Raw genomic sequence first — 15,641 nt, 5'->3', positions numbered from 1 at the left:
TAGGCCTATGCCAAGTAGAAATTAAAATTGCATGTATTGTATACATTTTTATTTATTTTTTATTTAATTGAGCAAACAGCAGACACTTCCGGTCGTTTTAGCTGGTTTCCCAAGTGCGCATGTGCGTCCCTTCACACGTGCGGTAAACGTTAGGACTTGGTGCTTGTAACAGAGCTTAGAGAGTTCGTAGAGCCACAAAACTACTTAAATAAAATACGCATTGCGTCTTGTTGCTCTTTCCAAACTTAGGTGAAAGAAAATAGTCCTCCGTGAAGCATTTCGCCGAGAGGGCCGGAATACCAGAAAAAACTGTTCACGATGGTGAGTGTTGTTCCGAATGTAACGTTAACTAACAAGCTAACACAGACGAGCTATCTTCTAGCAAGCTATAGAAACTGCTGTAGAACGAACTAACCTTTAACTCACAACATCATCGTCTTTCACTCCATATCTCTTCATACCTTACTGCTTTCCCGTGGTTAATGTGTTTTTTTTGTTTTATGTACCATAACCAGACTGAAGCTCAAGTGAACCCAAAGGCCTACCCCCTTGCCGACGCCACGCTGACCAAAACCATCCTGGACCTGGTGCAGCAAGCCTCAAACTACAAACAGCTGAGGAAGGGGGCTAACGAAGGTGAGGAAACAAAAGTTTTGGGACAAGAATGTAACTAGTTAGTGGGTCCAGATACAAAGTGGGAATCTGACTGTCCACTTTCCGAGGTAACGTTAATTTGACATCAGAAAGGTTTGTGAAACGTGTATTTTCACCTCAATAAGCACAAACAAGCTGGACTTGTGCGTCTCATTATGTCCATTATAAAGATCCGGACCTGGAAAAATCACTTCATCAAAGTCCAATTGCACTTTATATTAACCCACCTTGGAATCAAGTACTTCAGCGCCACAGCTGCAACGCTTAGTCAATCAATTAGTAGATCGACAGAAAATGAATCGCCAAATATCTGGATTATTGATTAATCTTTCAGTCATTTTTTATACAAAAAACTCAAATGTCCTCTTGCAGCTTCTCAACTGCGGTTTTCTTTTTTGTTTTTCATACATGGTAACAAATTAAATATGACAGCTGGTTGTTTAAAACAAAACAAAATGACTGTTTTAATGGATCACTATATAGGCAAATACATTTCTGTGTGATGTAGAGCTGCAATAAATAATCAAATACCCAATTAGTTGTCAACTATTAAATTAATTGCCAACTATTTTAATAATAGACTTAATTGGTTTTTAAGAAAAATTCTGATTCCCACCTTCTAAATGTGAATATTTTCATTACTCCTGACAGTAAACTTGAATATCTTTGGGTTGTGGACAAAACAAGACATTTGAGGACATCATTTTATAGACTAAACAACTAATTGAATAATCGAGAAAATAGTCGTTAATTGTAGCCCTACTATGATGTTAATCCCATACTGTCTCAAAGACTGTTGCTGGTTGTTAGAGGGGTGTTGTTTTTGTTTAATCAGAAACACAGTACAGTGTGTTGGTGGTGTCACATCACAGAAGCTGTTCTTAAACCAGTCGGCTGCTGAAACGGTTTATGATGATGTAACAGGGATTACGTAAAATATATAGTACTACTAACTGTGATCTACTTCTTCCTCAGCCACTAAAACCCTGAACAGAGGCATCGCTGAGTTTATTGTGATGGCTGCTGATGCTGAACCACTGGAGATCATTCTCCACCTGCCACTGCTCTGTGAGGACAAGAACGTCCCGTACGTGTTTGTCCGGTCCAAGCAGGCCCTGGGCCGGGCCTGTGGGGTGTCGCGCCCTGTCATTGCTACCTCAGTCACCATAAAGGAGGGGTCTCAGCTCAAACCGCAGATTCAGTCTGTTCAACTGGCTATTGAGAGACTTCTTGTGTGAATTTTTTGTTTGTTTTTTTCTGTTGTGACAAAGTCTCCTTGAAGAAGGAGACATATTCCAGATTGAAAATAATCTTGTCTCCTGTTTGATTAAAAAGAAATGGTTGTTATGCATGACAAGAATTTTTTTCTTACTTTTTAGGACAGTGCGTCCATTTCAGTTTGCCAAAGCATTGTCTGATTCATAATAAAATTTTTATTTAAACTGTGTTGTGTTCATTTAGAATTGTCATGCTAATTGTGGTTTTCATTCAGATTATGTAGTGGACCTTTCACAACATCAGATGCATCTAAAGACATTTGCGATTAATATTAGAATTGATGTGGGCTGTAGAGATAGTTGGCAAGTTTTAATTGCAGCCAAATGCAATAGCAGCTAACTTCACCTGGAGGTGTTGCCACCATGTGGTCCAGGCCTTGGATTGCGTCACCAGTCTCTCACCACTATTTATATACTCTAAATACATTGCTAAAGATAATTAAGGGATCACTTAAATCGCACATATGTTAAACACACTGTGTAATTCTAATGAAAACTACAAAATTTCACATTTTTATTGTCAACGCTTCTGGCTGACTGCAGTCAAGCCAGCCCTCGCGCTGTTTTGCGATGCGCGTTTTTTCTAGGCATTATTATTGATATAGCAGAAACGATTGAATAAATAAATTAATGCTTAAGACACCACAAGTATCTAAAGAAAATATTACATTCTCACAGAAAGCTTACTACATTCAGCCAAAATTCAAACTCATGTAAAAAGAAAACCGTCTGTTTCCACTAACTCATTTCACTTCACAGTGACAGCGGAGACCCTCTGTCAATATCAGAGCAATCTGATGTAGGTTTTTAAAGTTACAGCCCTTGAAAGTGTCCGCTTCAAGTGACCACAGAATAACAGTCAGCCAATATCAAAGTAGTCTCATGTCCATTTTCAAAATGTATACACATATAAACATTTCCACATATATATACACACACATATAAACACACAGACACTGCACATTATTTTCCAGATATATATACACATGTATTTGTATAGACAAAATATTAAACATCTTAAATAAATAAATAAAATAAAAGTAGGCTATGTGTATATATTACAAAAAATATGTAATTGTTCAGAATGTGCATATGTGTGTATCTTGGATCATTACTTCCTTGTCCATACAAGATATATTGGTGGGATGCGATGTATTACAGGCACACAGAGCAATTCCACTTTGATTTTCTTGCTTTCTTCAGGTCTCTGGTGTCCATAGCAAGGCACTGCTCATACAACCACCTTTCACACATTTCACATTGGATCTACAACGGACAAGGTTAAAATTTCAAAGATGATTGTCAGGGTACTCTCACAACATAAGACCTTTTTCAACAAATGAAGAGAACAACATAGCCCCAGTCTCTCTTCACTGTTACACACACACACACACACACACCTCTGCTCATACTAGATTTCCATTTCTACAATAAACAAGTCACAAGAACAAAGACTGTGACAGTGTCATTGGATTGGACAGATTACCAACATCATTAATTGTTCTAACTGGACAAACTGTGGAGGTGGACTGCCACAAAAGAATCACCCTGATAATTCATTCATTTTAATAGAGGTCTCAAGTTTGAGGATCAGAAGCCAATACCTCTTTTATAGGCCTACTAGTAGTCGACTGTGTAGGCCTTATATGGTTTTTACCCCTTTCTGTCTTTCATCTTGGTCAGCTGGTTGTTCTGTTGTTTGTTTCTAAGCTTCTGTAGGCATAGCCTACAGGTTCCCTGCTTTTACTACCGTGTTACATTATAGTTCTAATGTTTTTTAATTAAAAGTTATTTCATCTGTATACCTCCAAGATGTCAACATATGCGACAATAATATATCAACGTTACAAACATTGAATTACATTTTGACTGAGACACTTTCATAGGTTTAGAGAAAGGTACAAGGTTGTTTATTAGTCATTTTACAGCACTAGGCTGCATAACAAAACGAAATTTGTAGTTCATTCATGATACACACACAACATATATTTAAGTGTAGGCCTATATTAAAATATGGTAATGTATTAATTAAAATAAATCAATATATAGGCTACAATTAGTCTATTTATATAGGCTACATAAATAGCCTACATACACGTATACATCCATCTTGACTGCGTTTAAATATTGGCGAATAGTGAAAATATTACACACTTTCAAGGGCTGTAACTTTAAAAACCTACATCAGATAGCTCTGATATTGACAGAGGGTCTCCCTGATGTGGTCTATTATCACTGTGAAGTGAAATTAGTTAGTGGAAAAAGGAAGTTTCCTTTTTACATCAAACTGAAATCAGGAAATTCAGTGAAAATATTACACACTTTCAAGGGCTGTAACTTTTTTTAAAAACTACATCAGATTGCTCTGATATTGACAGAGGGTCTCCCTGAGGTGGTCTGTTGTCACTGTGAAGTGAAATGAGTTAGTGGAAACAGAAGGTTTTCTTTTCACATGAGTTTGAATCTTGGCTGAATGTAGTAAGCTTTCTGTGAGAATGTAATATTTTCTTTAGATACTTGTGGTGTCTTAAGCATTAATTTATTTATTCAATCGTTTCTGCCATATCAATTGCATTATGTTCAGCAGAAGCTCACTTTTATTTTGAAATGTGCTGCGACACGACGTTACTGTAATACCTAGAAAAACAGCGCGAGGGCTGGCTTGACTTTCGTTTTCGAAGTGGAAGCTGGCTTGACTTCAGTTCTGGCTGCCGCTTGTCTCACTCGAACTACAAACTTCCTATTTCATCAGAATTTTTTCACAAAGTTATTTGATCAAAGCGATTCTGAAATAAGTTGATCAAATATTTTAGTCATTTAAAAAAAGCTGTGGATAAAATCGTGTTAAATTTTGTTACCTAAACGTATGTATCTTCAACATACAAAAAAAATTCAATAAAATGTTCTTGTGTCAGGAAAGTTAGACACTTCCTATGAACTGGAAAGACCTGCTCCAGCTCCTCCTCTTCCCACAGAGTTCAAAGAGCCTTTCAGCAGCTCTTGAATATAACTCGGAAACAGTCAGGGGTCCGAGATTTGGACCAAACACTTTTACACTAGTTATCGTCCCATCTGAATCGCGAGACCGGGAATCATGTCTGGACCTCCTGTTATCATATGGGAGCGTGAAGTTGAGCGCTTGCTGCATTACAGAGAGCTGATCCCTCGTCTGGAGGAGGCTCTGGGGAAATTCTCCAGACGAGACATCGCAGAGGTGATCCAGCCTGTGCGCTCCGCATTGCCCTTGCAGAAATACAACGGGTAGGCTTGTTCGGTACTTCCAAGTGTAGTTTTAACAAATGAAACATTAACTGTCTGTTGCTGGCTCGTTCGCTTTTACAGCTACCTGGGATTGATGCCTACATACATGGAGAATGACGGACTCCTGTCCACAAAGTTAGTGTGTTTCTACGACAGGGAAGTTGGTTCAACGTTGCCTGCCATTAAAGCCACGGTGGTGCTGCTGGACCCAGAGTATGGGAATGTAAAGGCTGTGAGTAAAAGTATTTCATGCATAAATTACTCATAAATGACACATTAAAATCCTGCTGTAGAATAATGCTACATAAAAACATGTAGGTCCTGGGGAAGGCAACAACGGAGAAGAATGCATCAGTCCATCACCGATCACGACTTACCTAAAATACTCGGATGACAAAGCCATTCTTGCCCTACTCACAGATATCCACTCTTCTCTGGACTATCGCAACACTGTTGCACACTTCACCCAGTGGTGCGAGGATAACCACCTTCACCTCAATGTCAGCAAAACAAAGGAAATAATCTAATCTAATCTAATAGTCTGTCCTCACTTCAGCATCCCATTCTCATCTCACAGTTTCAAATACCTCGGAGTGATACTGGACTCAATTTTGACTAACACACTCATGACATCCCTAAAAGGAGCAACCAAAGACTATCAATAATCCTCAAACCCAAGCTTAAAAGACTCTTATGTTGCCCCTCCCATCTTCTCCTCTTGTTTTATTAGTGTATTATTTAGTCCATCCTATTGTACTGTTCCACATACTTCCATAACATGTTATCTGTTACTAATCAGACCAAACTTACACACATAACCAACAACTGGTCTCCTCACACCCAACCTAGCAGAACTAAAGATTAAGGCCATTGCACGCACTGCAACCTCAAAAGCATAGGACATCACACACCCACTTAAGCACCATCTTACCCTACTGCCCTCTGGGCGCAGGTACAGAGCACTGAGATGCAGGAGGGCTTGCTTTGGGAAAAGCCTTGTCCCAGCCATAGCCACCTTAAATTAAAGGCCTTGCTGAACTGGCCTGAGAGTGTACTGTTGTCTGTCCTTGTATGTCGTTACTGTGTGCTGTTGTTGTCTGATGTGTACGGTGCTGTGAAAACAAATCCCTCCTTGGGGACAAAATGCTGAAGTCTAAATCTACATTTTTGGAGAAACTCACAAAACTGAAATTCTAAATAATTTACACTTGATGTCGCCTGTTCATAGATCGGATAGCCTGCGTGTCCCAGTGGAATTAATATTGTAATAAGTAACCAGTTCAATTTCTCGTTTATAACAAACTAAATCCGTTCAGATGTGAGTTACAATAAATTTTGTAGTCTGCATCTCTCTATACACACACTAGTAGATCTTGACTGCCCCATTATGGCAGACGCACGTCAAATTGCGAACGATGTATCTGCATTTCTATATCTATGGTTGCAGGTCCCGAATGGCAAGACAAACAGCCAGACATAAATGTCCTGTTCAACAAGAGAAATGAAGAGAGAGAAGCGTTTGCTGTTGTTAGACAAGTTGCTCTTACAGAATGGCAAGAAGCTAGCAGTCCGTGGATAAAGGCAACTCATCTACACTGTTTGCGTTATAATGGACAAAAAGTACATTTTACATTAAAATAAGATAAATACACAAACAAAATGTGACTATATTCTGTTTGTTTCACACAGGTCATGGATGGAGATGTCATCACAGGCATGAGGACAGCTGCAGCCTCTGCCATCTCTGCTAAGGTCCTTGTGTTTTCCATTTTTAAAAATCTTTTCACACTCTCTAATCTTGCACTCCTTATTCTAACTTGTCTGGGTGTTTTTTTGTTACGCAGCTGCTGATGCGTCCTGAAGCAGAGGTGCTGGCCATCTTGGGGACCGGCAAACAGGCCCTGAGTCATTACAATGTCTTCACAGAGATGTTTTCATTTAAAGAGGTACAATTACAAAACTATATCTATGAAAATGTATGAATAGCACGTCTGAACAGAAGTCTGCATTCATCAGTTTAGCACAAGTGGGGTACTATTGTGACTCAATATTTCCAACATAAGATTTTTATAGGAACCTAAAGGATCTAGGCTGCACAGAAAGTTATTTGTGTGCTAAGCATATCCCACTGTATTCACACGATAAAGTGGGACAACACAAAAACCTTAAGCTTTCCTACTTTATGAATTCCTACTTTTTCTTAATTCACCTTGAAGGTATTTATAGTATAACATATTAGGAAATGCAAACCTGTCCCAGAGTTAGATGACAAGATTGAAACCATTGTCAAATCTGTATGGTAAATATAAAGACTGGAAACGAAGGGAAACTACTAGCCTGGCTCTGTCCAAAGGTAACAAAATTCACCTACCACTGTTATGTGCCGGCAAGCTGCAGTGACTTTCTGGCATCTCTGCTCCAGGAAGTAAAATTCAGTTCCAATGTTGGCCAGATGTCAGTAGTTAAAATAAGTGGTACTAAGGCCACCAATAGTGTATGGTGATATATAAATGCATCTCTAGCTATAAATCCTTTGTTAAAGCCATATACTTCACAAAAAAACTCATACTTTAATTCAGTTTAATTCACTGTGGAAACAATTTCTAAAACCTTGAGTTAGATGGAAATCCCTTCTAGATTTCCTGCAGCAGCTTTGTTTTTTTTGTACAGATTAAACAAGATATAAAGTGTTGTTAAATTAGTGAGCACAATAACCTTTACCTTTGGACAGAGCCAGGCTCGCTGTTTCCCCTTGTCTCCAGTTGCTAAGCTAAGCTAACCAGCTGCTGGCTTCATATTTTGGATACAGACATGAGACTGGTATTAGTTTTGAACTAACTCTGGGCAAGAAAGCGTATTTCCTAAAATGTCACACTATCACTAAATAAAAGGAAACTAAACAAATGACATTTGTTATCAAGTGGTAGGTGTATCATGCTCACATATCTCTCCTAAGTGTTGACTTTCTCACTGATTTCTGTTGAATTAGTTTTGTGACAGTTGCATATACTTTAAGTGTTTGGTCTTTAATGCTTCCCCTGGATGTTCACCACAGGTGCGTGTGTGGAGCCGCACAAGAGAGAGAGCGGAGAGGTTTTGCCAATCTGTCAGTGGTCCGGTGACAGCGTGCATCTCAGTGGAGGAGGCGGTGAGGGGAGCAGACGCCATTGTGACAGTAACCACATGTACAGAGCCAGTGCTCTTTGGTCAGTGGGTCAAACCCGGAGCCCATGTGGCAGGTGAGAAGAAATAATTAACACAAGCAAAATTAAAGAGGAAATTTAGATATCCACCCTGCAAATATGCCAGAATTTATGTGTATGTATACTGAAGGTGTCTATATGAATAACTGTACATATTGTTTACAATAATATGTACAGTTATCATTTGTTGAGTACTGTGTGTAGCATGAAGGGACAACAAACTTTTTCTTTATACAACCTTTTATTGTATAATGACAAATAAACTACCTTGTATATTAAAAAATTATTTGCAGGATTTTCTATCAATGCTGTTGCAGTAAAAGAAATACTGTGAATTATGTCACTTTGAAAATAAAATGTCTGTATATTATCAGCGGTGGGAGCTTGCAGGCCAAACTGGCGGGAGCTGGACGACGTGTTGATGAAGGAGGCGGTGGTGTACACTGACACCAGGGAGGGAGCAATGACTGAGTCCGGGGACGTCATTCTCTCTGGGGTCAGTCCGTCGTTGTGCTTTCTAACTGCCTCTTTTAGATGACTGAGGTGTGTAATTGGCGTGGAAACATATGATTGTGTATCTTGTTTTCAGGTTGAGGTATTCGCAGAGCTTGGAGATGTTATTAACGGGACAAAACCCGCCCACAGAAACAAGACAACAGTGTTCAAATCCCTTGGTAAGCCCTAACTGACGCAGGACAAACCCTCATTAACAAAACAATTTCTTCAAGGTATTCAGTGTAAACATGACTTTTTTCTCTTTTGTCTTATAACAATAACAGGAATGGGAGTTGAGGATGCAGTGTCAGCAAAACTGGTATTTGAACAATGGAAAGCCAAAGCCAGCCAACCATGAAGTGACTGTGTACTTAAAACCTGACATCTTGACCTTTATGCCACGCAAGCTGATAAAGATCAAGGCAATATAAGAAAGTACAAGAAATAATATTTCAATCTAAATGGATTTTACTTAAGTTTATCCATCCTGGAAACAAACGTGTGTGTGTATATATATACATGCTGTATAACCTGATAAACCTTCCCTCATAGGCAATTGGCATTCGCTGGTTTCAGCTTCTTAAATGTGCAAATTTGCTTCATGTGTTTTTTATGATTGTGAATCAATTTTCATTGTTTTACACTGGTGGGTCAGATGAAAACTATCACCTTGGAGACATGTCATTGGGCTCTGGGAAATTGTGATGGACATATTTCACATTTTATAGACTAAACAAATGAGGGGTAAAATAAATCTTTAGTTCCATCTTACTAATTACTGATTTTTCCCCCGAACTATTGTGGTTGGACAGAAGATATAAAATACAAGAGAGCATTTTAAATGAATTTATTTGCTTTAAAAAAAATTGCATATTATGGTGTGAAAATGAAACCACATTTAGCACGAAAGTAAATGCAAGTGTGCACTTCCATCGCACCATGGAAACACTGATCAAAAATGAGTCCAGATTTACAATGGCTCCCCAGAACACCCATGCAATTGATCACTGCTCATTTCAAAATAAAATGTACTTGGTGAATACTCACTGCTCACACTGTACATCACACATTAATACACTGGCTCATAGACGTCGTAAAACACTAATAGATGGAGTCAAAATGACATGGTTACATACCATCATGATAGCAATATGAACATCATATGCTGAGAAAAAAGCCTGAATATCCAAAGCACTTTCTGAGCAAGACTTTAGTGAGGATGAAATGATGAAAACCTTTACAGGTAGTTTGCAAATAATCCAGCACAACAGTGGCTACACTGCACCTTCACATGCCTGACAGTCATAAAATACTGTGTTTACTCAGCGCATAGTGAGAAGAGAGCAATGGATTCATCTGAAAAGCGTTAATTGTAGAGAGTAATTATTACTTATCTTAGCAGCTGATACAACAATGGTTATAAGTCAGTGACAGGGTAACTTTAGTATGCATCAACATTTTCTTCCCCCCTTATTTGTGTCTGTGTGACTAATAGGCCACATTTTTGTCATTGACAGGCTCAGATTGTTATTACGTGTGTGACAACACTGTGGAAGGATAAAGGATCCTGACAGAGATCCTTTTTTAAAGAGTAAGATCCTTTTGCTATATCGCCCTCGTTAAAGCTACCAGGCTCCATTGATAAAAACAGCAGTTTTACCTCGCAGAACACAGCAGTTGCTGTTCTACCGCTGCATTGGTTATTTAGTTTGTTTGTGGTACTGGTGTTGTTAAAAACACCAAAGTCAGACAATAACCCAAACTAACTGATCGAGGCAGCGGTAGGGAGTCTGATGACTTTGATGAGAGCAATACAGCAACTGTTTCTGGTGAAACAAAAAGGACTCTTTACTCTTTTTAAAAAGGCTAGCTTTGTAGGGATGTTGCCCGACTCTGAATAACAATCTGACTGCACTAATGGACGTACATTGCCAGGGTGCAATTGCCCACAAGAGTATGTTGCAGCCCTGCTTCACTGCTGCCAGCTGCAGCATGCTTGCTCAATACTGGACCAATTAAAAAAAATTGTCCCAATTAATCACATAGACAAAACATGGGAAAAGAAGGTTAAAAAAATGCCGAGGTTCCCCTACAAATGTTAAAGTGTTTCTACAGGACTCTATGATGGTATCTTGTACAGTTTAAAACAAAATTAAAAGGAATTTTAGTGTTCATGGATTGACTACAGTGATGACCTGAATTTTGGCAACACCTCAGTCTAGTCAGATGACACATGTAAACAAAACGATTCATCAACCACAGCTGACAAGAGACTGACAGTGAAACATGGAGAAATTAAAGCTTCTAAAAAAAACTTTTTTTTTTTCTTAAAATAAAATGTCATCAAGGCAGCAGGAATCTCTTAGTGTGTAGGGAAAAGAGTGCAGTGCAGGACCTCCTTCTCTTATAGAGTTACATTGACAATAACTTCATGATAAAATCACATTCAAGTAGTGTTTCTTCACATGTCTGAGAAAAATTACTTTTTTTTGTTTGTAAAATCCTCCATCTTTCTCCTTAATCAACCCCATATCCCAAATCAAATCCCCTACCCTCACATTCCCCAAAGGCCTTAGCAAAGTCACTTCATTCCTGTCAGTTTGAAAGGACTAAACAGATGTAAACCACATCTGACAGAAAACCTTCAGCGCTGCTTAAATCTGTGAAGCTCTTTCATATGGAAGTCTGGTCTACCAGAGCTTCTATGTAAGCAAGGACACGGGGTGAATAGATATTTGGGGAACCCAGCAATAATCGTCTTCCTTCTGAGAAGCTGAGTTCTGACTGCAATTGTATTTTCTACTCCCTGTGGTTCTCCATTACAATACTCTGCACTTCCTCTTCCTCTTCTTGATGGGTGGGGGGCACAGGACCGCCCTGATGGCTTCGTCAAACACCGTCTTAAGGCCGCGCTGGGTCAAAGCGGAGCATTCCAGATACTTCACTGAACCTGGCGGGAAGAGGAGAGGAAAAAGGAAATGGCATAACAATTCACAATTTGCAAAGAAAAATTATAAGCTGGCAATGTTTCAGTATTAGACCTTCATTTACTGATGATAAAGTTATTTTTAAACATTTTATCTGTATATGTGTAGTGTTGCAACTGACTTATTTCTTTAGCCATGGCCAGGCCCTGAGGGTAGATTATGGGAGAGAGTTTCTTCTCCTTGAGTTTTTCGATGGTGTCCTTGTCATCTCTCAGGTCCAGCTTGGTGCCCACCAGGATGATGGGGGTGTTGGGGCAGTGGTGTCTCACCTCAGGGTACCACTGAGGGAGAAGAGGACAGAGTCAGAGTTTGCGAGATGTGGATGGACAGTATGGTAGATGGTGTGGAATATGAGTGGGTAGCTAAAAGAATTTCCTGGTTCTTATCCAAATTCAACACAATGTGACAACTCTCAGTCCTTCTGTTACAACATATGACATTTATTCCTGCCACTTTACCAAGTGAACCCTAAATAATACATACCATCTAAAGCTTGCTTTAAAATGATTAAACAAACTTTTGTATACAAATGGCCATGGTGTATTTGCAGGTGACCAACATTAACAGTTAGTTTTTGCCTGGAAATGATCCTCCATTTTGGATGTTATTTTTTAAATAAAATTTAGCAATTTGGAGAAAAGAGATTATGACTAGAACTAAAAATAAAGTTAGGAGTTGAGTTTAGTTTCTGTCTCTGTTAGTTTTAGAGTTGTGACAGAATTGGTCATAGTCAAATGGCTGAAATCCCGACTGTCAAAAACTTCTAAATTAGTCCTTCATCCAAGCAGATCAGACCATGAAATTTAATGGAATAACAGTTAAACCTAATACTATCATTACTGGCAGAGGTTAACATACTGCAGAGATAAAGAGCAGGTTGTTCTCACCTTGGCACGGACGTTTTCAAAGGAGGCTGGACTGACTAGTGAAAAGCAAATCAGGAACACATCCTGAGGAGGGAAAATGACAAACATCAATATAACACTAAGTACTTAAATCAGCACTGTGGAGACGTTTCTGTTACAACTGGAACAACAATAATCACAACCTAACATTACAATTAATCAACAGTGTGATGCTAAAGCTAAAAATATAGCATACAATATTGACTTAATAGACTAATCTGGACTGTATGTTAAACTCAAACTCACTAACTTCCAGCTCCCTGTGAGTCTTTGGCACAGAGGCCAGTTTGTTGTAAGGACAAAGAGTGCAAACAAGAGCGCCCTTTCACTTTCACTCCAGCCGTCCTCCAGACAGTGTATAGGTACTGTGGATACAAGGCTCTACTCTGCAGAGTGCAAAGACTGTCTTAAGCATTATGGGCCAGTGAATAACTCAAATCAATCCTGGCAAAGTGAAAACAGTGTCCACGCTAACATTGTCTGGCTGGTAGTGGTCAGTGTAAGGCAGTGGTCTGAGACAAGCAGATGTTACTTCTGTGTATGAATGCAAAGATATCTACATACTGTCTGTGGGTAGGACAGAGGCCTGAGCCTGTCGTAGTCCTCCTGTCCTGCTGTATCCCACAGGCCCAGGTTCACTGGTTTCCCGTCAACCATCACATTGGCAGAGTAGTTGTCAAAGCTGCAGGGAGGGAGGTGTACAGTGTAAACATGGTAATGTACAATAGAGTGAAGAGACAAAGCTGTGCATAGACGTTAACACATTTATCAAAAAATTTGCCTATCAACATATGATTGTAGTCTTCCCAGGTGCACTGGTGGGCACAGCTGTAAATGAGAGGTGTGTCACTTACACTGTGGGGATGTACTCTCCAGGGAAGGCATTGGTAGTGTAGCTGATGAGCAGGCATGTTTTACCCACAGCCCTAGGATTAGGAAGGAGAGGAGGGAAGATTGACAGAGAAAATACAACAATGAGAACTGTTCGATAATTACAGTATATTCTTCAGTGACATTAAGGCAACAAGGTAATAGCTGTCATTAATGGAATCAAGATTTGCTTTTGTGTTTTTTTTTTCTCCTTGAAAATTTTACTAGTTGACAGGCTGATTTTTGCTCCTGAGTGAAAGCTGAAGAAACCGGATGGTTAATGGTGGTAGAACATTCAAAACAATTATGATAAAAATCTTTTATGCATGAGAAAAATGAAGTAAAATCTCTTTTCATTTCCTTTTCCTCTAAAAAATAAATATCTTAATAGAAAAAATTAAGTGCTACTTAGTTTATGATTCAAATGAATTAAATCAAACATTTATTGAATATTTATTTTATTGTTATCGAGAAAAATTATACCTTGAAAATGATCATTAGTGTTTTATTGCCCAGCCCTATTTCTGGTTTGCATATTGTATAGGTGATTCTGTTATTGTGTTTGAGAGAACAACATCCTACACCAGCAGTCACTAGACCGACCTACTACTTTAAAATGTACTACTGTCCTAGAATGCCATTATCACCGTGAGATGATACAAACAGCAACACGTTGTAGGGGGTGACTTTACATTACAATATAAATTTGTGACAGTGTCCATAGATGAGCTGAAAAATGGGTTACAGTCTTCAAATCAGGTATAAAATCCTAAATGGTACCAATATCTGCCTGCAGACACTAAAATCTCTTAATAAGTAATGCTGTGAACTGCTGTGAGGTCAACACTATGACCTAAAAATTATGACAAGCTTGCTTAAGAAAATGTTGTTGTCCTATCAGATATAAACATCATTCTCTATTAAGATGTTTAAATTAGGGTTTGAGTAGTTAATGTCTTATATGAAGACATTTCCATTTAGATCTGTATTGTTGTATGCAGGTAATGCTCTGCTTTGTTAAAAGCCTGGGGGGGGGTTGCATCGGCAGCGAGGGCTAATGTTTGTAGAGTTTGTTTGTTATCAAGTAAATTTTCAAGTCATAAATATAAAATTTGTTTTAAAGAAATGCATCAATTAAAAATGCTACTGAGTAATACCACTGTATACTGATCAGACTTAGTTAACGTTAAATTGTGTTCGGGGACAATGTATTGCTGATATACTATACCATAAAGATTAAATTAAGTTGTTGTCTAAGGCTTTAACTGGCTGAATGGTTAATGAAAACTATACAAAGTGTAACGTTACGCAACAAATTTAAGCGAACAATCTTCTAAGTTATAAAACTTGTATGTAGGACGCGCTATCAAGTAAGTTAACTTAGCTGGCTTAGCCGTCGACATGGCAGCCTGCGTCATGTCTATTAAATGACATATTGTGACCTATCCCGTCACACCTAACCGGAGCATGAAGATAAATCTGTCTGACCCAGCTGGACTGGAGAGCAGGCACAACAACAGCTGTCGCTCGTGTTGGCGTGTTATCTGAGGCTCGTTAGCGGCTAGCCAACTGTTGCTAACTGGGTCAACGACAACAACTATGTTCGCTTACAACCGCGAGTCAAACTGAGACTTTATAGAGGTTAAAGTAAGGATAAATATCTTGTTCAACTCACCCGTCCCCCACCACCACACACTTAATGGCCTGCATCGGACGGCTGTCTCGCTAGCACCCAGCCAACGTTGCAGCAGCTCGGTCTCAGTTAGCTTAGCTTGCTAACAGCGGCTAAAATAAACCCGTGTCGCCTGAAAAGCACAACGTAAACAAAGTGAGAGGGCCTCGAGTGCGGTCCAAAAAGTTGAAAATGTTCTCGTTACAGAAATGATCCGGCTTGTCTCTGCTTCTCGGCAACACCCAGTGAAACACCAAAGTTGTAATCCAGGCAGGCAACACCCAGGATAAAAAAAAAACTGGAGTCAAGACAGGGGA

At 39.1% G+C, this 15,641-nt stretch overlaps 3 protein-coding genes across 3 annotated transcripts; 2 read left to right on the top strand and 1 right to left on the bottom strand.

The window, feature by feature from the left end:
- Window positions 1–129: 129 nt before the first annotated feature.
- On the top strand, window positions 130–2,096 carry snu13b (SNU13 homolog, small nuclear ribonucleoprotein b (U4/U6.U5)). The gene is made up of 3 exons (XM_038735311.1): window positions 130–321; window positions 516–636; window positions 1,630–2,096. The coding sequence occupies exons 1-3, from the start codon at window positions 319–321 to the stop codon at window positions 1,890–1,892; spliced, it is 387 nt and encodes a 128-aa protein (XP_038591239.1). The 5' UTR covers window positions 130–318; the 3' UTR covers window positions 1,893–2,096.
- Window positions 2,097–4,884: 2,788 nt separating this feature from the next.
- Window positions 4,885–9,661, top strand: crym (crystallin, mu). The gene is made up of 8 exons (XM_038734952.1): window positions 4,885–5,192; window positions 5,274–5,424; window positions 6,882–6,944; window positions 7,037–7,138; window positions 8,248–8,431; window positions 8,770–8,891; window positions 8,985–9,069; window positions 9,175–9,661. The coding sequence occupies exons 1-8, from the start codon at window positions 5,026–5,028 to the stop codon at window positions 9,246–9,248; spliced, it is 948 nt and encodes a 315-aa protein (XP_038590880.1). The 5' UTR covers window positions 4,885–5,025; the 3' UTR covers window positions 9,249–9,661.
- A 60-nt stretch (window positions 9,662–9,721) lies between these two features.
- LOC119915421 (ras-related C3 botulinum toxin substrate 1) lies at window positions 9,722–15,641 on the bottom strand. The gene is made up of 6 exons (XM_038734953.1): window positions 15,328–15,641; window positions 13,637–13,708; window positions 13,347–13,464; window positions 12,765–12,827; window positions 11,999–12,158; window positions 9,722–11,840 (listed from the first exon to the last, which is right to left on the bottom strand). The coding sequence occupies exons 1-6, from the start codon at window positions 15,360–15,362 to the stop codon at window positions 11,710–11,712; spliced, it is 579 nt and encodes a 192-aa protein (XP_038590881.1). The 5' UTR covers window positions 15,363–15,641; the 3' UTR covers window positions 9,722–11,709.

The sequence above is a fragment of the Micropterus salmoides genome, unplaced genomic scaffold (genome assembly GCF_014851395.1).
Source record: "Micropterus salmoides isolate LMB-PRFRI ecotype aquatic unplaced genomic scaffold, ASM1485139v1 Ms_hic_scaffold_21, whole genome shotgun sequence".
Taxonomy (NCBI): Eukaryota; Metazoa; Chordata; class Actinopteri; order Centrarchiformes; family Centrarchidae; genus Micropterus; species Micropterus salmoides.
Note: the sequence above shows the minus strand (reverse complement) of the source record. Positions and strands in the feature narration are given on the sequence as shown.